Here is a 22545-nt window from a genome sequence, read left to right on the forward strand (position 1 = left end):
AGGTTTTTACCATAAATTGCAACTGTGTAATGGTGCATTTGATTCATGTCCTTATACTAAGTTGAAACCAAAGACGTGAAATATGAGGCAATACAAAGTTGAGTTATTGATGTATATGGACATACAGAGCCAGTGGGGAACCTTCCCAAGAGCTTAAATGATGAGGACCTACATCAAGCATCTTCTATTGACAGACACAAAGAAATGAAGGATGTAGAGGATCAGACACAAAGGACACGCTACTCACCAGTTTTGTCTTCATCTGAACATACACCAGCAAAGAGGCCAGTTCTATGTCTTCACTGTAGGCATTTTTGAGTGGAACTGATCGGAAACCTGAGAGAAGGATTTGCACTATATTAAACTGAGAATTTTTCCAATGATTATTGATATTGTAAAGCAGCAGGGTCTGTAGCCTCACAATTTGAGGAAGATACAAGGATTAAGAACCCTTTGTTGACTTAAACTTCATCTAAAATAATGGTTAGTCAAAACCCACTTTTAAACCAAACGCTCCCAGCAAAAAGTCTATCTTTTGAGAATCAGGCTTGTGGTATCAAAGAAAAGGAGGGAAATGGCTCTTTATTTAAACATAGCAGGCTCACAATGGAGAGCTGTAGATACAGACAAAAGGCATAGTGATATAGACAAATGTTAATGTTTGTAGGCTACCTACAGTAGCTGTAGAGAAGTGTATAATAAGAATCAGATTCCATGTACACAAAGAGAATGTGCAGTTAGTAGACTATCGGTAGGGTACCACTATTTCTGTATATGTTGTAGATCAAAATTACATGAGTTTGGCCGTCTGACATAAGGACACGTGGGTTTTGATTGAATTGAGCTATGGCTACTACCACTTGGAGAAGAGCCAAGATTGTATGAGATGTAAGTGACAGGCAGAACTTGTAGAGAAGTAAGAACCACACACGAGTGACAGGTATCTGAAGCAGGCAATAGCTGTAGAGATAATAGCACCATGAACATTATCTACTCAGGTAGGTAATATATCCAGATGTTGCAGAGAGGAGGGTAAAAAGTATTTGCCATATGAAGAAAAAGACTGTTGTAATAGTGCCACCTCCTATATGATATTAAGGGGTCACCTTTCCATTGATCATATACTAACAAACATCACTTTTAGTTTTACCTGTTTTGATTGCTTTGATTGGGATTGTAGAATGTGCCAAGAAGTTGGGATCACTAAACATGTCCTCCTCATACACAACAAAGCGCAAGAATGTGAGGTTGGGATCATGGAAGGAGAAGGACACCGGCTGCTGAGGACGGCCCCATACTGGATTCAGGCCGTTATCATCTGCAACAGAAGGAGACCATTGAAGATTCTTTAGAACACTAAAGCTTCTGCATGAGACAACAGCTGTAAAATCCATGTATTGTCTATTACATGATCTTAGAGAAGACTGAACACTACATAAAAGAAAAAGAACCCACTAAAGCTATTGCAGAGTAATGACAAGCATAGAAAATTGTACGTGGCCAATGATGGCAAGAATAATTGGGTTTTCCCATATGTGGGGATAGCAATTTACTTCTAATTGAAATTTCTGTTAATATTAGCATTCATGAGTGTCAAAGATCCACTCAGATAAGCACCAGAGATTGTCTTTTCTTGAGATTAATTTTGTTCCAAAGACATATGCTTCAACTTGAAATGAAAATTCCATCTGATGATCTTCTATCCTTGGTGTTTTTGCTTATGACAGAAATATGATCCCTTTCAGTTGTACGGCAACCCCAGTGTCCTCCTAGTCGGTCAACCTACCTTTGCTTCACAATGACTATAGACTAAGTGTGACTTGCTTATACTCTTGATATACCTTGTTTGCACCTAACATGAATAGCCCTTCCCGCTAATAAATCATTTTGCCCTATAGTGCCTGTCAATTTGAGTCTACTTCTTTCAATAAACACCTCATGCAGTAAGACCCCCCTGTCCTCCTGATCAACTATAACTTATAACTATGAATTCAATGCTCATCGCTTCTAATGACCGGAACCAATCGAAGAATCTGAGCGCAGTCATCTTGCACTCAAAGAGCAGGTGATATCCGTGCTTCACATTAAAATAGTTTGGCATTTCCTATTTCCCTATCCTGTCTCAACACACTATATTAAAGACCACATTGAACAAACTACCAAAAAGAGCCCCTCTTCAACGTTTGGTATTTGCATGTAGCTAATTACTCTTCGTTCCTAATCCGAGCTTAATGAGCTCTGCATAGAAACATTACCCATAGGCATGGAACAAACTAATTTACTGTGTCCATTCCATCACAGTATTCACATCCTAGCATGTAGCTGTGATTATCTCCCTCACGAGTCAGTCATTCACCTATATTCATACCACTTTGGCCTTTTTTCAATTTTGCTGTCTCTCATGCAGTGGACCACACTTTGTGTTCATGATTGAAGTGAGTAAAAACAAAAAAAATATTTGAAACAAATCATGCTATGTACCTAGGCTAATGTATGCATTGCCATGTATCCAATTCCAGGTGAGGAGCAGACATGCTGGTTCTAACGTGAGCCCGCACCCACACACGGTGGGCCCGTTCCTGAACTAGGGACTTGAATCTATTAGGGGTAGATCCCACACCTTGTCTGACCGACAGAGGTCACCACATACATAGATCTACCTCTGGTCCTGAAGAAGTGTTGCTCTATCTCGGAGCAGTGATGACACGAAACATGTTGACCCCAGTCGACTATAGGCTACCCTAATACCTTGACTCATTGCAGTAGCCTCACTGGTTTTACTTAGTCCCAGCCCCGATACTCTAATAAAAGAATTAACAGGGCCAGGGCCTATTTTAATCAAATTTTCACTTGTATCAGGAGTCATTGAACTCCTCAACCCACATACACCCTTCACAAACGGCGTTCTCAGATCAGAAGATCTCCGATAAAGATGCCACCAGGCCCGTCGGACATTGCAGCGCCGGTCCGATGAGGAGAGCCCAATGATGAAGCATGACACCCTAACAGGTGTGTGAGAAAATTAAGATCTGAAATTCAGATCTCCCCCCTTCTCTTCCCACCACTGAGACCAAAAAAACACAGTTAGCCAGTGATACTTATCACCTTGGCCTTTAGAGAGGAACTGCTCCGCTTTTGGTGAACCATGTACCCAATTCAGCCTTGGAAAAACCCCAAGCCTTCGTGCTACTAGGTTATGAAACACATGTTTACCGTACATCACAAGAAATTGATTGAATCAACTGAAAGAGAATAAATTAACTTTACTCTTTATTGTATTTGTGTTAGACTCTCGAAGTCAGGTTATAACACAGGAATGTATATAAATTAGTGTTGTCACTTCCAAACCTTTGTGAAAAGATATGGGCTGGATGAGGTCTGCTGGATTCACCCAGTAGACCAAGAGAGTTGCTCCTTACTTCAGGTGTCCAAGCAGGGTCACAGTAATTCCTAATGCTCATCGCTTGGAGACAGTCTGAAAGCTTAACCACTGTTGTTTTGGTTCCAATGACTTACCACACCCTCAAAGTACCTGACATAACACACAACAACTATTTGGGAGCAAGAACTGCACTGAAAGAACTCAGAAATGAGCATGCAACATGATTCCATTTACAAACCTTTCAAGCAGTAATATTAAATCAGCCATTAATGCAACATAGAGAATCGTAACATTTTTTTAGAGGGGCTCGCCTCCTGTTGAAGTACAAATATTGTTCAGCAAAATAAACTACAACCATGTGATAGCTACCTACCTTCTAATAGGTTTGCCTCATCAGCTAAAGGTGCCCCCTTTCTAAAAAGAATGGGATGAACCATTTTGAAATGTGGAACATCCTTTTGTTTTATGGTATTCTCCCAAGTAGATGAACAACACACCTTTTAGTTCAGGGGGCACACTGTTATTGAAGCACTTGGCTCACATAATTTGACTGAGAACTTATAAGTGCCAAAGTGAACTTGTTCCTTGCCCTCTCTCCAAATACTTACTCACTACAGTTGTCTTGAATTTGCCGGAGTCGTATTCGCAACCTAAGATTTCCACCTCCACAAATGGGCAGGCGATACTTCGGCCGGTCTTCGGCAGATGGCGGGCACCAATGACCTAGGAAGGAGAGCAAGTGGATGGTTCTTAAGTAATCGACAAGAGACTTACTGTGAGTGCGTAATCATCTCGTTCAATTTGGATAAATTTTTGTCTTACCCTCACTGTCAGATTCATTTTCTCTGCGCTGGGGCGTGCCCCTGGCTGTGGGTTGTAGGAATCATTTCTCATACACTCTGGCTGCAGAACATAGCCGCTTAGCCCATTTGTGGAAAAGAGCGCATGATTTATTTGCATGTATCGGTCTGTGGAGAAAGTGGAGGTGCATATGGGTCAGGTATAGAGGCTGAAGTCCTTTGGCAACCTGTAACTCCTAAACTGCATTTACATATTTTTGTTTCCCATCACTAGCTGCCTCACTTCGTTCCCGATGCCACATTTTCTCTAAACTCCTGCTCTAATCCTACCACAAAGCGACCACCCAAATTTCTTCTATTCAGACACTACCCTTACAAACCTGGGGCCCTATTACACATTATCACTGTTTGTGTCCGGTGCACCTTTCAAAAGGTGCGCTAGGGGCAAACAGTGATAATGCGCCCCAATATGGTGTTTGCGCTGCCCCCAGGGCAGCCGCGAACTCGCGCTGCCCCCAGGGCAGCGCATTCATATGACAACAAGGAGCAGCTGCTCCGGGTTTTTACAGTGCAGGTGGCACCCACCTGTACTGTCAAAGGGGTATCAGATCCCCTTGCAGGCGGGTGCAGTCAGTGACTGCACCCGTCTGCAATGGGATGTCTGGGGGGTCCATGGGACCCCCTTTACCCCCTGCAAAGGGCTGCTGTCAGGAGGCGCCCTGAGAGTGCACCACCTTTTAAATAGTGCACTGTCAGTGCGCCTTCTGAAGGCTTCTTTGACTCTGTGCCTGTGTTTGTAATGCGGCGCGGGCACAGAGTTAAAGGAATTCCCTCATTTGCATAGGGCTTGCCCCAATGCAAATGAGGGAACACCCTCTGTTGATAGCACTGGCGCTTTAAGTGCACCAGCGCTATCGGTATTATAGAAGGGGACGCACAAGTGTCTGCGTCCCCTTCTATAATACCAAAGTGCCCCGGGGTACGCAAAGCGGTTGCAAACACCCGTTGCGCCCCCGGGGAACCATCTGTAATACGGCCCCTGACGTTACTTTACAGCCACTGCACTTAGTATTTGACTGGCATTATTTATTTTCCACCATTAAAAAGAGGAAAGTAGTTATGACGAATCCCGTGACCAATCCAAGGTCATACTGTGTGTCATAAATGACCAGGGTTTGACCTTGTGATCCTTACATCTAAAGCCAGTGCCTCTGGTCCGTGTAGAATCTGTGCTGAGAGTGCTCATGCAACCAAGCTTGGCAATAGAACAGACCCCTTTTGATTGACACACAGGAGAGCAATCTTGACAGTTCAGCTACTGGGGGGTGGATCAGGGGAGGGCAGAATCGTTCCCTAAGCACACTCGCCTCTAATTGCAGCCTCTACATTCACTGCAGAAAAGCAGGGGATGGTAAATAAACACCCCTAAAAATCAATACCTCCATTAATGAGCGCTGGGCACAGCTAGAACATTCAAACAACACAGTAAAGACTTTTAGCGCTGGCAGATCTACGGCACATATAGTGTGATCATTGGCTGGTCTCTAAATCCATGACCCACATGAATCGAAGAAACTGGAATGCCTAGAGGGTGCCTCAAGTTAGCACAACTTACTTTGTAAGGTTTGAGGCTTGCAGTCAAAAGTTATGTTTCAAGTCTTATTACTGGCCCTTAACATATTATGTGCCTGAGGATCAATAAATCAATGCCTTTCACACAAATCACACAAGCAACCTTCACTGGTAGGTGGCATTCAAGAACACAGTGCTGGTACATAATGGGCAAGAGTGTACCTGGAGTCTGGAAATTCAGGGCTACCATTTGAGAGCCACAAATCCAAAGCCGGAAGGGGTCATAGTTTGAGGAGTCCACGCGTTGTCCTTTGGGATAGACCCTGGTAAGCGCCTTGCGGTTGTACCTCAGCAGCTCTTCCGACCTCTGCTTAGCAATGCTGTCTGCTTTTGTTTCTGCGAAAGATCGGATCTCTCTGAAGCCAGGTTTTGCTAAAAAGAGATAGATAAGTAGTTTATGATACTTAATAACTGACTTATATCACACGTAGTATGACGTAGAAAGTAGTGGTCGATTTTGCATGGCATGGAATGTAGTAATGCGATGTTACAGGTGATTATGAGGGCTTGGGCAGCTAGGACAAGCAGAAGACTGAAATGGAAGGTCTTCACTTTCGAACTTTTGAGACTGTGTTTGCCAGGCTCAGTGGACCACCTGATACCCTCAGGGTAGTGACAGTAGGATTGTGTGTGATGGCCTGAAGAAGCATCTCTACCATGTCACCCAAGATCCGGAAACTACACGCTGTACGCAGAAGGGAGGAAGGTGCTGGCCAACCACTCAATGAAGAGATGGCCTTTGTACCCTTTACTGGCATCAAGAACACATTTCGGACTAAAGATAATCACTGCAACCTCACCTGAGCCATTGACTCAGTGAATGTGAAGATGCACAGGAAGTCCAATATTGACCTTTAACGAGCGCCACAATATCGTCAAACCCTAAACTTCCGTCCATCAAATGCTGCGCTTTAAATTCAAGCAATTGCTTTTTGGTGATTCTAGCCGTGTTAGTAGCTGTCCCTTAGAGCCACTCCACCATTGGATGACTAAACAGCGCCCCCTCTGCTCTGCCCAATGCAGAATGTTCTCAGCCATTCAAAACATTGGCTTTGATGCCTTTCCGGTCACTATATAACTGGAACACTGTGGGCCTCATCTAGCCAACACTAAACTAGCACAAATAGCTAGCCACAAAGTCCTTCATCCCCGCCATCATAACGTGAATTACATCTAAAAAAGCAGCTCAAAGGCTGCCGATCATTGCCATTTTTCCTAAAGCCCAAGGAAGACTAGGCCTTACTATGACATGTGCATGCCCGTACCATCTCTATGAACATGCCACCCTCAAACACCGCATTTGGGCAATCAGAAAGCTGCCACCCCAACTGCATCACCACACACACACACACGGACAATCTAAAATACATTAAAACGTGTTCTGCATGCCCACTGAGTAGACTCAACTCCCACAATGTGATTTCGAAGTAAGTAGTCACAAAACACAAAAGAACACTGCATAAAACACCTGCCTGTGTTCCGGATGGATGCAGTCACTTCCGGTGACACATGGGTTGCTGGCTGCAGTGTCCTAAGGCGCATTCTTTGCTGTCGCTGAGGGTGCGTCTGTGTAGTTTATGGTCTGATTAGTGACTAATGTGTCCTTTATTCTGAAGTACACTCATAGTCAGCTGAAGTCTACGATGGTGCTGCTTTCCCGTCGTTTCCTGTATGAAGTTTAAGTCTGTAGTATATTTTGGTTACACACGTGGTTTGTACTTATCGGGTGTTGTGTTATTTGGTGACCTCCCACGGGATGTGTTTAGTTCTCTTTTTTGATATGCTTCGCAAGAACACGTGTGAAAGTATTCTGATGGGTTTGTCGCTTTGATGTCTGCCTGGACCTTGCCATGGTTTAGTGGCCCTGATTTGCACAATGCACGGATTTAGATCACCTTTTTTTGATCGCCTGCTGCAGGTGTGTTTTCCGACTTTGGTAAACATTTGGCCAAGATTATTTCTGCACGTTTTGTATGATCCCGGACACAGCCACCACGTTTGAAAAAATCCTGTGTGTGTTGCAATAATAAAGGTCACGAGCCAGTCATTGCCACGTGATAACTATTAACTCTCTTGCTTGAAGCAGGAGTGCATGAATTAGCAAAGTGAAACCTGCATTGCAGGTGAGGAGAGTCAGGAATACCAAACACGAATCAAAGCTGTAACGCCCAATGTTCACAATGAACCACATCTGTGTGGTCATAAGTGGTGCATTATAAACAATTTACGAGCGGTAGTAATTAGATACCTGTAATGGATCTCGAAATTCATTTAGCCAAATGCTTTTTAGTCTGATAAATAAACTCCAAGTCCTATAGGCTTTGATGATCAAGAGTGTCCTGGACATTAAGTAGACACGGTGCAGTGGGAAACAATGTTGGCACATGGGTTCAGAGGGATATACCGAATTCAGAACAGAAAGGCACAACTTAATAACAGGAGCCAATGAAAATGCATTCTCTTGTGTGTATGAAGACTTTATGGGAAAAGTACCAGGAGCACAAAAGAACCACAAAGAACACAACTGAAGAGGGAGGTGAAAGCCTTCTCCTAATGGGCACAATGGCAGAAGCTGGAGAGCTGGATGTCTCTGTATGGAGTGAATTTTCTGAGTGCTTCTTTCCTCTTCTGTTCTGCAATGTTTTTGGAGCACTTGCTCAGGGATATAGGAAAACGTGCAATCTAATTATACTGCTCTTGAATCTTCCCAAATAGCAATCAGTTTCCAAAGAAATCCAGAAGCTGCATTGGCTTCCGGTGGCAAGTCGCATTAAGTTGAAGACCTTGTGCTTAGCCTACAAAGCAGTACATAACACAGGACCCATTTTTTTGTTAAAGAAATCTTTTCAAGCGGTCCCACCCCTGTAGGTGGCTTTGTTCCACTGAAGCTAGGTTCGTGACTGTGCCCAGGTTCCTTACTCCCAATTGGGGTGGTCGAAGCCTGAGTTACGGAACTGCAAAACTTTGGAACTCTTTCCTATTGCACATTAGATCCACAAATTCCTTATCTTTTAGAAAGAGTCTTAAAATCTGGCTTTTCCAGAGTTAGGCCATGATTCAGTCGTGTGTGCATTTAACTTCAGCGCCAAGACACCCCAGTGTATTCGCGTGCTTAATAAGTTTAAATAATATAACATTCTTGAAATATGGAGGTTTGGTGGCCATTTCCCTATCTACTCCCAGACGTGGTGTCGATTTTCTAGTGATCGGAGGTCATCTTGCCATGGTTGATATGCTTTCACCCTCATAAGTAAAGGGCCATGCATTCATGTGCACTTGGCTGAGCTATAGCTCCACGACAGCTGCTGGTGGGGGTACAGCTATAGGCCAAGAGCCTAATCAAGTGACATACAGGCACTTGTTCTCCTGGCTTCCATCATTCCTCAATAACACAAAGGAGGAGTCAGATCACTCCCCAATCCCAGGTGAGCAATGGTAAGTAGTGAGATAGCCAAAATGTAATTGCTTGCTTAATGTGTGCTCCCCCCATGACATAATGAGTATCCTCTTTAAAATTGGCATTTAAACAAATCTTACCTTACACAATACTTCAGTTGTATTTGTTTCACCTATGTTTTGCAACCAGGACTATTCCGCTGACACTAAGGTAGACTGTTGAGGATTTAATCGTAGGTCTGAAGTTCTACGAAAACTCCCTGAACATTGTAGGTATTTGCTCAGCAATTTCTGACTCCCCCCCACTTCAGCGGTTTACCTTTTGTGTTTTTAATTCAAGTAGTACCATGTTTAAGTGCTCTCTATATAAGTTGATGTATTTGTGTCATAGCTGTGAGTCTTCTGGAGTTTCTTGCTCACATTATGAGCGCTACATTGGTCGCCTTACTTTACTGCGCTCCTCCCCATTTGAAAGCTCTCTTTATTGGGTGAAGATTCAAATGATCATTTGCAGACAAATTTTGCAAATAAAATCTCTTTCCACACGTCATCGTGGAGTCAAATTAACAATTACAACACGTTCGGGTACTCCACCGTTTTCAGGTGCAGAACACCTGAAATACATAAGCTTTCATCACAATACAATTTTCCTGCCTCACTGCCATAGTGGCCAGTTATCAGAGACAGCTATCCGAGCTAGATGACCAGACACGAAGTCTAATTCTCACTGCACATTTCGGAAGAACTGAGAAGTGTCTCCTTACGTTTGTGCAAGGTTAGGGAACAGATTACCTGAGCATGGCAGAATTTCCTACACCTTTCCTAAGGTTTTCATAGATATTTTTATGGTGTTAAAACATAAGAAGACTGAGGGAGAAAGCAATGTTCAGCATTATTTTACACATGGAGATAGGATCAAATGCAGTCACATAAACAGTAGAAAAATATAATAGAGTAAATTAATTGTTTGACACCAAAATGACAAACATCCAATTACTAGACCCGGAGTTATGATTTTTAAAATGTTTTAAGTGAAATTTAGCGACTAAGAAATCAAAGCTCCAACTGCAGACATCTAGTTGTGAGAGACTGGGGCAAAGTCAAAAGTTATGGCTGACTGCGATGGAGCACGGCATGGATACACAAAGTGCATTTGGCTCAGTCTCTGCGTACCTTCGAATTTAGAAGAAATTTCAGTGAAAAATGTCCAAGACGGTAAAATTCAGTGGGCAAGGAAGATGGAGGTGTTTGAGAAAGAGGCATCGTTGTCGGGGAGCCAATGGACAAAGTTGTGGTGAAGAGTTCTACGTTCAGACCTAGTCTCTTTTTTTTAGAAGACAAAAACCTCCAGCAGGAAAAAGCTCCAGGTTGTATCTGAGGAGGACTCCAGGAGGCCGGATACAATTCCGGAGAGAAGCTGCTAAACAGAATTTGCTGCAGCGGAGACGAATGCAGCGGGTGCTACAGCAAAGTCAAGCCAACTAGCTTTTCACCGTGGGCAGGTTGGTGAGCAGGTAGTTTCCGGTCTCCTCTTGGTTTTCAGAGCACGTTTTGGGAGAAAATTCCCAAGTATTGGATGTGGGCTATCTGGACACCTTTAGCACTACTTCCAAGGATCTAGGACTGGATGGTCACCACCTGGAGGATCAGAACCCTCCCAGATAGAAAGAGCCATTTTTGCCCCTTAGGCTCTGATTAGGAGGCCAGCCAACTAGCCCTTGGATTCACTCTGGTAGTCTTGGGTTCAAGCAGAAAATCAGTTCTCACGCAGCAGGGCAGCCCTCTTGTTGCCACAGGCAAGTCCTCTGAAGTGCACGGCAGGCCACAGGCAGCAGGGCAGTCCTCTGAAAGTCTCTGTAGGTCCAGAAGTGAACTGAAGAGTGAGTATTAGGGTCCTAATTATATACCTGGTGCCAACTTTGCAGTGGCAGAAACTTCTCTAGTTTTTGCCCCATAGAAGCGCCTTTCTGGAACTTCCTGCCTCCTAGCTTTGCACCCATGATGTCTGGATTCATAAAAGACTAGTGTGAAATTCTTTGTGAGTGTGCTTAGGCAGTGTCAACAGAGGTGCAAGTGGGGCTACGCACTGTTCTGCCCCCCATCCTCAGGATGCCTCATCCAGCAAACACCCCTTCCCTCTATTCTGTTGCTGTCTGGGAGGAATACACAAAGGACCACTACACCAAATCATGTGACCAGGAAACAGGCTGCAGGCACCAAATGGTTAGGACAAGAAAATGCCAACTTTATAAAAGTAGCATTATCAGAATTGTGACATACAATCCAAATTTACCATTTAGGAGGATTTTAAATCACAATTCTTTAGACACCAAACGTGATATTCTTACCTCTTTCAAAACACTCTTCACTTATGAAATGTAATAAGGGAATCCAATGTTATCCTATGGGAGTGGTAGGCCTCACAGTAGTGACAAACGAATTAGTGAGTTTATCATGCCAGGACATGTAAAACTTAAATATACATGTTCAACCTTTTAAATACATTGTAGCCTTCCCCAGGGGTAACTTATATGTACTAAAAAAGGGAGTTTTCAATCTTGGCAAATTGGTTATTTTGCCAAGTCGAATTGGCAGTTTATACCTGCCCATAGGCTGCAATGGCAGGCCTGAGACACGTGTTATAGGGCTACTTAAGTGGGTGGCACAATAAATGCTGCAGGCCCACTCATAGCTTTTAATTTACCTGCCCTGGGTATATGGTACATCTCTTTATTAGGGGCTTATAAGTAAATTAAATATGACAATTAGGTGTATGCCAATTTTATGTTTTAAGGAGTGGGCACAAGCACTTGAGCACTGGTTAGCAGGTAAAGAGCACAGAGTCCTAAGGCCAATAAAAATGAATTCGGCAATACCGGAAGGAAGAAGCAAAAAGTTTGGGGGAAGACCACCGTCAGGCTGACAGGTCTAAAATGATGTATGAAAACAGAGACAACACTTTTGTCAATATCAGCCCAAAATAAAGACTATGACTTACCTATATTTGTCTTGACTGATCCTTTTATGAACCAGTGCTAAGCTTCACAAGAACTGTTTGCAACATTCTAGACATACCAAATCAGGAAAGACTTTCTCCTTGATGATCAGTAAACATTACCCATACAGTTGTCACAATTTCACTTGTTTTTGCTAGAAAAGTGGATTATTCAGACAGCCTTTTGTTTGTGAGTCTCATTAGGCAAATGGGTTGGAAGAGTTCTGGAAAACCTGAACTATCCTTATTCTTTGGAAATAACTTTATACTTCACCTGCTTTCTCTGGCTATTGAGAGTGCAGGCAAAATCATAGATCGCTCTGATCTGTTTAGACTTGCTAGTTGTGTAATGTCATCAGCATTTTTCAGGCACCCTTTTGATATGGTTCTGGAATTTCCATTGATTGTGTATGCTTAATTAGTTGTGTTTGGTTAGTATACATTTGGTCAGCATCTACTTTACTAATGGTTTGTGATGGTTGCTGTTAAGGTAAAATATGTTTGATCCAGATTAAGATCTTTGTAGTGTGTTATGTGTATGGACAGGTGTGTTAAAAGGACTTTGCCATTTTCCACTGAGGTATAAGTAGTTACCATTGCCTGACCGATAAAGATTGTTTTCTAGACAGGAATAAGTAGCTGGGCACTGTTGTGCATGTGAGTAATATATACGAAAGCTAACTTTATCCTAGTGTTTACAACATGTATGTTGGTGTCATGATTAAAAAAATGCTATTGAGCTTTCAGCACTTTAATGGCTATGTGGCTTTGGTGATACCTTGTGCATATGCATTGAGTTCTGTTTGGCGAAGCCAAAGTACAAGTGTTGTGTATTGTGTTTTGTTAAGTGGAAAGTGCTTTTGGTTGTTCAATTATAGCCAAATGCGTTGTACCGGAGGTACGTGTGTTAAGGCCTGTGTACTGATTACATGGTTGTATGGGGTATATTGGGTGCGGCTGATACTTTTTTCCTACTGACTATTAGTCGAACCTGAACAACGCTGATGCATGTTGGTTATCATATCAAATATGGTCTATTAATAGCTGTGTTGCCTGTGTGTGAGAAAGAAGGCAAACAGTACAAAACTAGTGTTATGTGAGAGGCCTGGATCCTGGTCTGGCTGGACCACAAGATGTTGTCAATGTTCTTAATCCAGTTAAGGGGTGATAGGACAATCAACTCTCAACTTACACGTGAGGAAATTTGTTACTAAGTTTATGTTTTCTTGTATATGAAATTTGAAGATTGGCAGAAACCTATCTTTTTATTGATAATTATTTGCTGTTGAAAATGAAATGTAATCCTACAGATGTTACCAATGTCAGAGTTTCACATATTCAGGCCACTACTAATGAAGGTATTTGTTTTTAACGGAACACATTTTTTATCTTCATCTCTTTGCATTATGTTCTTCCAGGACAACATTCCCAAATTGTCTGCTTCACTCTCTCAACCTCTCATGTCTTTCCATGTGTTATTACCCAGTTTCACTGCAAACTTAACCTGAATGGTAACATGGGCCAATGAGCACATTGTCACATTTCCAGATGCCCTATTGATGTGCAGAACTTTGCTGCTTCGCAGCTAGGTTTGCACTATGTTAATACATTCATACAAACACACCACACACACACTCACAAACATATGTAGGTTGTCCTTGGCAACAATGAACAAGCATTTACAAAGGCAATAAGTATGTCTTTGTTAATTAGTGAAAGTGCTTCTTTATTGATTGGCGACAGCTACGTCTGCCTAGGAAGCAAACAGCTGGACTAGTGGTGACTGGACCTTTGGTTCAGAAACAGACGCGAATTAGGGAAAAGCTTGTTCTTACATGGACCCTTGGGCTGGTGCCTAGGAAGATTGCCTGAAAGTTTGGTTACTTTTAGAGCACTAAAGAAGAGGTTACTGAACAAATCTTGAGGAGTTGGTTGTTTGCATTCATCACCTTACTTTTCAAACAATGACATTTTGCTGTGAAAAATGAGTTTTAAAGGGAAATATTTTCCCAAAACATATTGTCTTTTGAAACCAATTCCGTGGGACATTGCTTTGCTTCAGTGTCAAAAATGAACGCATTGCCACCCCGTCATGGCTGGTTTTGAGAATCATTGCCAGTTTATTAGCATGCAGACTTTTTTTTTACTTCCAATGCCTGCTTTTGATTAAAGAAGCATTCTGTTTGTTTTAGAATTCATGATATCTGCATTACATTTAGGTTTAATCTTGATCATTTAATTAAATATTTCCTTATTTTTTAACTGTAATACAGTGGGTGTATTGCTTTTCTTGTACACATGCAATTTGTTTTGCTAAAGGCTTTGCTGCTTGTGCCAGGATACCAGAATTATGAGCTTAGAAACATCTGTGTAACAATCCGGCTTCCTACAGCAGAGTATTTACAAATCTGTGCTACATAATGGGGAATACATGCTTAAAGTTGTTATGCGTCTACTTTGCTCAATTTACTACCCCATTCTTTAGCACGGGCAATTATCACTAGTGCGTGTAGTGTCTAGTAGGCATTACTGCTAAAATGTGCATTGATTAAGTTTGACCTGTTTTAGCAGAAGTGCAAGGTTCTTCATAACACCACAAACATTCATGGTGGCGACATATCACACAAATCAGGTTATCCTTCCGTTACCAGACTTTCAAGTATCTTCATATCAACAGGGCGGTCACGAAATCCACAATAATTGCAGATATCTTACACAAGTGCTCCTTGGTTTTGCTCATTGGATTGCAGTACACCACCAAGTCAGACATCTCTCTGGCAACAGCCTGCTCAGTTTCTATACGTTTCATTGCTTCTTCATGAAATTGCTACAAATATAAAGAAAGGATAAAAAACATATATCAATATATCTGACAATCCACACATTCCAAAACAACATAAATGGATTTCAGTGTGCTCACATACTTTTAAAAAATAACACTAAATGCATCTTGTACACAAACAATTTACAATTAATGTCTGTCAATATCAACAAACCAAATGACAGAAGCACGTATGCTACACGTCATGAACCAACAAAATTGACCACTATGAACATCTGCATGTGGAATGTGAATTGCCTTAGGTCCAAGATCACGGACACAAACCTACTGGCATATTTCCAACATTTCAAAGTGATAACCTTGCAGGAAACCTGGTCTGCAACCACACTACCCATCCCAGATTTTCAAGAATTTAACATCCCGGGGGGCACAGTGAATTCAAGGGGGAGGCTCAGGGGAGGTCTTGCAATTTATATAAATGTGAAACTTTATGTAAAAAGTGAGTCAGTGGTCAATAATGAAAAGTGGACACAGGCAGCAAAACTAGAAGGTTGGTCATCAATGCTCAAGGATCCCCTAATATTAATCATTATTTTGAGAAGGCAGCGGAAGGATCTGATTGGAGGTAAATTGACCTACACACGCTTAGTTTAAGAGCACTAAATGGCCGAATCAAGGAAGATTATCCTCCAACGTGGACTCAGATCAGTGCAAAGACAGACTCAATCATTGACTACACACTAGTAAACCTTTCTGTGATTAAATATATTGCCAGTTATGGCATTGAACATCACACAGAGAGCGACCATCTTCCTCAAAAAATCGTAGTTCAAACAAATACAAAGATCAGCCAACCTTTTACTGGGAGACACCGAGGAAGATGGCCTAAAGAGGTTAGCTTAGAATGAACCCATCTCTCATTAGGTACTATGAAAAAAGTCGCAAACAGGGCTATACGACTCCTGTATACAAATACGTGGCTGCAGGTAAAACTTGGTGACGGCACTAGGTTTTCTAGAAAAGTCTACTTTGACTCTGGCCTTAAACAAGGGTGCGTGTTTGCTCCTTCTTATTTAACCTCTATATTTTTAATTTGTAGAGTGAACTTAATAAAGTTAATGCGGACGCCCTGTAACTGATCACCTGCCATCTATCAAATTTACTTTATGAAGACCATTTGTTATATTATTAAGCAAGACAAGGAAAGGCCTTCAAAGAGTACTGACCACTGTACACGACTTTGCAACAAACAATAAATTGGTAGTCAAGTTTGAACAAGCATTTGTAATGCAATAAGGCTTGTATTTGCAGGAGTTAGATCTATTGGTGTTGTAAATAGCAATGTCTTTTACCCATGTATTTTTGTTCTGAGTGTTGTGTGGCTGGATGTGGTGTACTGTAACTGTAATTGCATTCATATATAGCGCTAACAAGCCTAAGATGAGCCTGCAGTGTGCTTAGCAAAGGGAGAAGCAGGACGGGTTTGTTATTTCAAAGGATAAAGGTGAGAGGGTTAAGCATCTTCCATTCGATCAAGTGACACAGGCCAGCCAAAAAAACCAAACATGCAAAACAATAAACAAACAGCCTCAAAACTAAAATCAACTACAACAGTGTTTAATATAAATCTATTACAACCAGATTGGGTAACTTGACAGAACTTGTGTCAGCATACACAGAAACAGCGTAAATCCCAAAAAGTCCATCTCAAAAGTATTTTTAAAACAGCTGGTGGTGGGGGGAGAACACTGCACGGTGAGAGTAGGTAGCAAAACAGGGTTACCGAAGACACGAGTAAAAAAATAAGAACTCTGTCTTTGAATGCACAACACCCCTGTCATGTGTTCCAGCACAATGCTCTTTGCTACTGGCAGGCAGTCGAACATTATGCATAGTAATTGTGTATTATTTGCCAAGCTGTAATGCCACAGAGTAAACAGTGAACCTGATAAGTGACAACCTAGATTACTAAGTGGAGCCTGAAACAGTAGTAGAACACCAATATTCAACAGGCACCACAAAGAAGAATTGCAGCAATGTTAGCACTTACTATTAATGCCAAACAAAAGTAATACATACTAAAAAAATCCTGCCAGAAGACAGCAACACGATGTCTGTGCATGAAACGCGAAACCTTAAAAACAATAAGAGTTTTCTTAGAGTTTGGCACCTGCTACCTAAAGACTTGTGGGAATCAACGCGGAGGCAAAGATATTGGCCAAGGCGTTGGCCTTGCACCTTCAGCCCCATCTCGCTACTTTAATTCATCCCAACCAATCGGGCTTTATGCCTCACCGCAACACAGCCCTGAATCTTCGCAGGCTTAATGGGGTCATAGCCCACAGCTCCACCATTGCTGAAGACGCGGTCATTCTTTCTTTAGATGCTCGTATGGCATTTGATATGGTGGAGTGGCCCTTTCTTTTCGCGGTCCTCCGCCACATGGGATTTGGCCCTCGCTTTTGTGCCTGGGTGCGCCTTCTTTACAACAAACCTATGGCGCACGTCGTGGCGAATGGTCGTACTTCCAACGACTTCCCTTTGGGCAAAGGTACAAGACAGGGATGTCCACTCTCCCTGCTGCTGTTCGCCATAGTGCTGGAGCCTCTGGCAGCGTGGATCCGCCAGGACCCGGTCATAAGAGGACTCAGATGGGCGACGGGATGGGAAGACCACATTTCGTTATACGCGGATGACATCCTACTATATATGGCGGCACCACCCCGATCATTGAATTGCCTCTTCGACATCTGCGCAGCATATGGTAGAGCGTCCAGCTACACTATAAACTGTGCGAAGTCGTTACTCTACGTTCTACACGCCCCCCCCCCAGATTGCCACGAAACTGCAATATAGCAGCTGGTCCACTTCCGAAGAGACGTTCTACACTGGCGTTCTCTCACTCTCACGCTGTTGGGCCGGGCGGCGCTCTTCAAAATGATAGCGCTGCCCAGATTTTTGTATGCCTTACAAAATACCCCATTCTATCTTACCCCTTCCTTCTTTACCCTCCTAAATGCAGAAGTGACCAAGCTCCTCTGGGATGGTGGGACAGTCCGTATAGCCACGAAGAAGCTGGTTAAGGGATGGTACGATGGGGGAATTGCTCTTCCTCATATCCAAACCTATTACTGGGCATCGCAGCTCACCGCTATAAACCAATGGCTCCACGCATCACACGATGACACCGCATTCCGTATGGATCGCCATCTCCTTGAGCCTGTAGGGATACTCGGCGCTCTCTACAATAACATACAAAAATCGCACTACACAGGCCCTACGGCCCACACCTTACGAATTTGGCATGAGGCGCAGAGGGTGATGGGGTGGAGGGGGACACTCATGCAGGCAACACCGCTCTGGGACACCTGCCGCCTCAGACGACTAAAAATCACCAATGGGTTCCGAGAATGGGATCTCATTGGGATCTCCAAGGTGGGGGATATGTGGCAGAAGGGGGGAGTGGTTCCTTTCGCTCAGTTGCAAGACACCTACGGATTGGTACACACTGAAATGTACAGATACGCCCAAATATGCCATGCCCTTCAAGCGGCAATCCCAGCAAATACAAAATTACCCGAGCCCTCGCCGTTGGAGGACAGACTACTAACGGATCATCTTCAGGTAAAAGGCATATCTTTGACTTACCGGAAGATAACGAACAATCTACCAGACCCAACAACAGTCCTAAAGCAAAGATGGGAGGCAGAATTGGGAGACTTAGATGAAGACGACTGGCAGGCAGCCCTGATGTTCCCTAGGGAGGTCGCAATACCCTCTTCCCTCAGGTCACTCCAACTAAAAATCCTACACAGAATCTATTACACATGGCCAATGCTCTACAGAATTGGGCGGGCTGACACTCCTTATTGTTTACCTAAATGCGGGACCGAGGGGACTTTTTGGCACACGATCTGGGAATGTCAGAGGATTGCATCCTTTTGGACTTCAGTTCTCCGCACCATGTCCCAGGTCTCTGGCGCGGTTGTTCAACCTGAGCCCAAATGCTGCCTACTCAACATCTGGGAACCCACGGATCTAAACCGCACAGTCCAAGCCTGGGCAACACTGGGGATAACACTAGCCAAACGAAACATAGCGCAGCGATGGGGTTCAGATCAATCCCAGACGCCGAAGCAATGGTGTCAAGACATGGACCTCACAATGGGAACGGAGAAATCTGTCTACATACACAGAGGCTGTCCAAAGAAATGGGAGCGAATTTGAGGCAAGTGGAATCACTACCGGGGTGATATATGTGAACCTCCCCTGCCAGAACAAGAATCAGATGACAGTGACTGACTTAAATACCACACTGAGGCGGGCACTCCTACACTCTGTTAACACTCACGAGACTCTGAGGGGTGGAGGCAGTAACAACTGTCACATAGAATCCTATGGTACATTGTATTTCTCTTGGATTATAACTTGTATCTACCGAAGATTGTCATCACTGTATCATGTATTATATGCTAAGTTTCAACTGTTCAATAAAAATCTGAATTAAAAAATAAAAATAAAAAGACTTGTGGGCATGCAGCCCACCTGACACCCGTGAAGTAAAGTGGAGTAAAATAGGAGCACCTGGAGGATATGTGACTGGGTGCAACCAGGAACCATGCGTAGAGAAGTCACAACCACTTGTAACATTGACAAATGTGGCTACCGGAGCAGCAAGCAATAATCCAGTTGGACTGGTGAGTGGACAGACAAAGACATCTTGGTTAGACCCAGATCGCCCTGGTGTGAATTAAGTTATCGGGCAAAGCAATACCTGAGCCCGGGAACCACAAGAGTGACTGCATGCAATAGAGTATCAACGACAAATTCATGAAGTCTATATTAACACAGTGGTGAATACACTCGGTCTGAGAGAGTTTGGGCCTTTGGTGTTGTAAATGACAATGTTGGCTCCCGCCACCCTTGTACGATTACGGGAGGCAGGAAAGCTACACAGAGGAGCAACCTAGCCTGCTTGCATCTTACTCCTAGACAATCAGGAAGAGTTTGTCATTTAAACCACATCCACAGTGCATGCCGGTTGACTAATAATAAAAAAAGCTAGGATGTGAAACTGGAATGTTTGCAATCGGTCTCGCATTTGTGAAAGTTAGAGCTCTTGGCGTGGAAAATCTTTTTTACTTTTGTCTTTTTATTTGCAGTGGAGTGATTTTATTTAATGTAATGAACCACTGCAGCGCCAGTGGTTTCAAACTGTGGATTCACGCCAAAATAGGATGATGATGAGAGCTCAATTAAACGAGTGGGAGGGAAAAGTGCACCACACCTGCATCTGTGGAGATGCAAAATGCTGTGTGTGCCAATGTAGGAGGGGGAAGTGCATTGAACAGGTGCCCTCGGAAGCATATGATGAGTTAGGGTTGTGGGGACTAAGGAGGAGTACTAAAGAAAGTCTTAACTCTTAGACGTTACTTGGAGGACTCCATAAGTCATTTACAGACGGGCCATCTTTAATCAAGGTCAATAATAAGGAGCTTCAAAAAAGCACTGAACACGCCGATGTGCAAAAAGTCCTATTTGAAGGACAGGGATTTAACTGCAAATCGAAACCATGCCTGGCAAATTATAAACGTACACTATTTTAAAACTGCAATCCTACATTGATAATAGCATTTCGAAAAACTTAAAAGGCAACTTTGTACTGAAGAGGTTCACATTCACTCCACATTATCCAGCCTTCCATCCTGGCAGAAAACCAATGATGAGATCAATTGTAGTCTCTGTGGGGCCACAGAAGAACCACTACATCATGTCTTATGCATCTGCCTGGCACTTCTGAAGGAACAGTGACTGTTGCTCTGCCCACTCTTCTTAGCTCCAAGTCTCGACTTAATATAACATAATATAAAAATAACAGAACGTGTATTTGTTCGCCCATGGGCATCTTGGCACTGACACAGCACCCAGATACCCCCAGTGCTGCGGTCTACAAATGCTGTTTGATTGATTGAATGAATAACAGATGTTTACTGTTAGCCAACTCAATGGTACTCATTTACACATGTGGGCAAGCTGATGTGGGGGTGCTGAATCCAGTAAACCAAAGACTAAATGCTAATTTCTTTAAATGTATACTCATCTTTAGGACTAAAGTCAAACAAGTGTTCGCTCTTGGCACCGCACACAGAAAATCTAGTTCCATCAGCACTTCACTAACTGTTAACATTGGGGATCCTTGTTAGTTAGAATGAATAACTAGAGGGTGAAGTTCAAATATTGAGAATATCGTAAGGACACTACTTCACCTCTGTTTATAATGCAGCCCAACATTTAGCACATATGGATTTTTAATTACTAAGTTAACTATGGGATAACTACTGGAAATAGATTTGCACTAACTCGCTTTGATTTTATCTGCTATCTGTCTCTTTGGTTAGTCCTTCTTGTGCATGTGATTGTCTTCATTGACTCAGCATGTTTTATAATAAAACTTCAACTTGATAGTTAATAGAGCGCTTCTTCGGCAGAGGGGGCGAGAACAGTGTTGAGAAGCAAGGAGTGCACAGCAGGAGTGGTACACAGGGCATAAGGCAATAGGAACTGAAAGGCCACAGCAGTCATGAGAGACAAGCTTTTCAACAGTAGCAAAAAACAATGCATATCACACGACAGGGGAAACAGGACATGTCTAGCAAAAGAAGCGGGCATTCCAGGAGAGAGTCCATGACAGTGCCTGAAGCATAACCTCAATCTTTCAGCACATTCCAGAATAAGAGACAGGTCGACTAGCCGTCCGGTTTTTAACATCTTTAAATAGACACCTAAGCTTAATCACCCCCTTCACTAATAAAAATTGGGTGCTCTCTTCTAATATGGCTCCTCATTTTAAGACTTCTGATGATTCAAAATGGGGGAAGGTTGCTAAACCTTCCCTTGAGTTTTCCTAAACTGACCTGCATTCTGACCATGCTGTTGTCACGTCTCCATCTATTGCCTCCTACAGACTCTCCTGCATAGTTTTGAGAAGCCCATGAATGAATCAAGGTTCAAAGGTTATGGAAAGGAAGTATATATAGGCGGCACCCTCTGTAGATACAGCTGAACGATTGGCACTTAATTGAAAACCATTCTGTCCTGCTAAGAGTCTACCTCGTCTTCCAATTAGGCTGGCACAGGAGCAGAGGAGATTGATCATTAACAGTGCTATCAATGCTCCAAACACATGAAAATGTTTTTATTGCTGTTGATAGTAAGATAAATAGATGATAACGAGCCTTGTGCTGTTGTTCTTGTGATGGGGTAATTGTCTAGCAGAGTACAGTTGCAGACAACGGCGGACACAGTGACCACACTCTCCTGCTGTGTTCCCTTAGTGTAAAGATCAACAGTTATTCAGATTGGGTGTGCATTGACCACTCCAGCACCTGCCGTTGTTTGGAGCTAACTGCAATGCAGAGGAATGCTGAACCCAAGATATTGAGTGGTGCACCACCTGATGTGTAGACAAAGTTATTTTTCAATAAATCCTATAGTCTTTCTTAGGTTTTCTTAAACAGTCTTTTTATTGGAAAAAATCAAATTTCAGGAAATTGTCAGC

At 42.9% G+C, this 22545-nt stretch overlaps 1 protein-coding gene across 3 annotated transcripts in view; it reads right to left on the minus strand.

The window, feature by feature from the left end:
- PLCG2 (phospholipase C gamma 2) overlaps positions 1-22545 on the minus strand; it is a 436087-nt gene that overhangs the window by 24381 nt on the left and 389161 nt on the right. For all 3 annotated transcript variants that reach the window (XM_085638502.1, XM_085638503.1, XM_085638504.1), the window contains exons 26-31: positions 14921-15032; positions 5977-6186; positions 4205-4350; positions 3991-4105; positions 1151-1318; positions 248-336 (exon numbers count right to left, since the gene is read on the minus strand). In XM_085638502.1, the coding sequence (XP_085494628.1) occupies positions 248-336; positions 1151-1318; positions 3991-4105; positions 4205-4350; positions 5977-6186; positions 14921-15032 (840 nt within the window). The remainder of the gene's footprint in view (positions 1-247; positions 337-1150; positions 1319-3990; positions 4106-4204; positions 4351-5976; positions 6187-14920; positions 15033-22545) is intronic.

Source organism: Triturus cristatus, chromosome 12 (assembly GCF_964204655.1).
Source record: "Triturus cristatus chromosome 12, aTriCri1.1, whole genome shotgun sequence".
Classification (NCBI taxonomy): domain Eukaryota; kingdom Metazoa; phylum Chordata; class Amphibia; order Caudata; family Salamandridae; genus Triturus; species Triturus cristatus.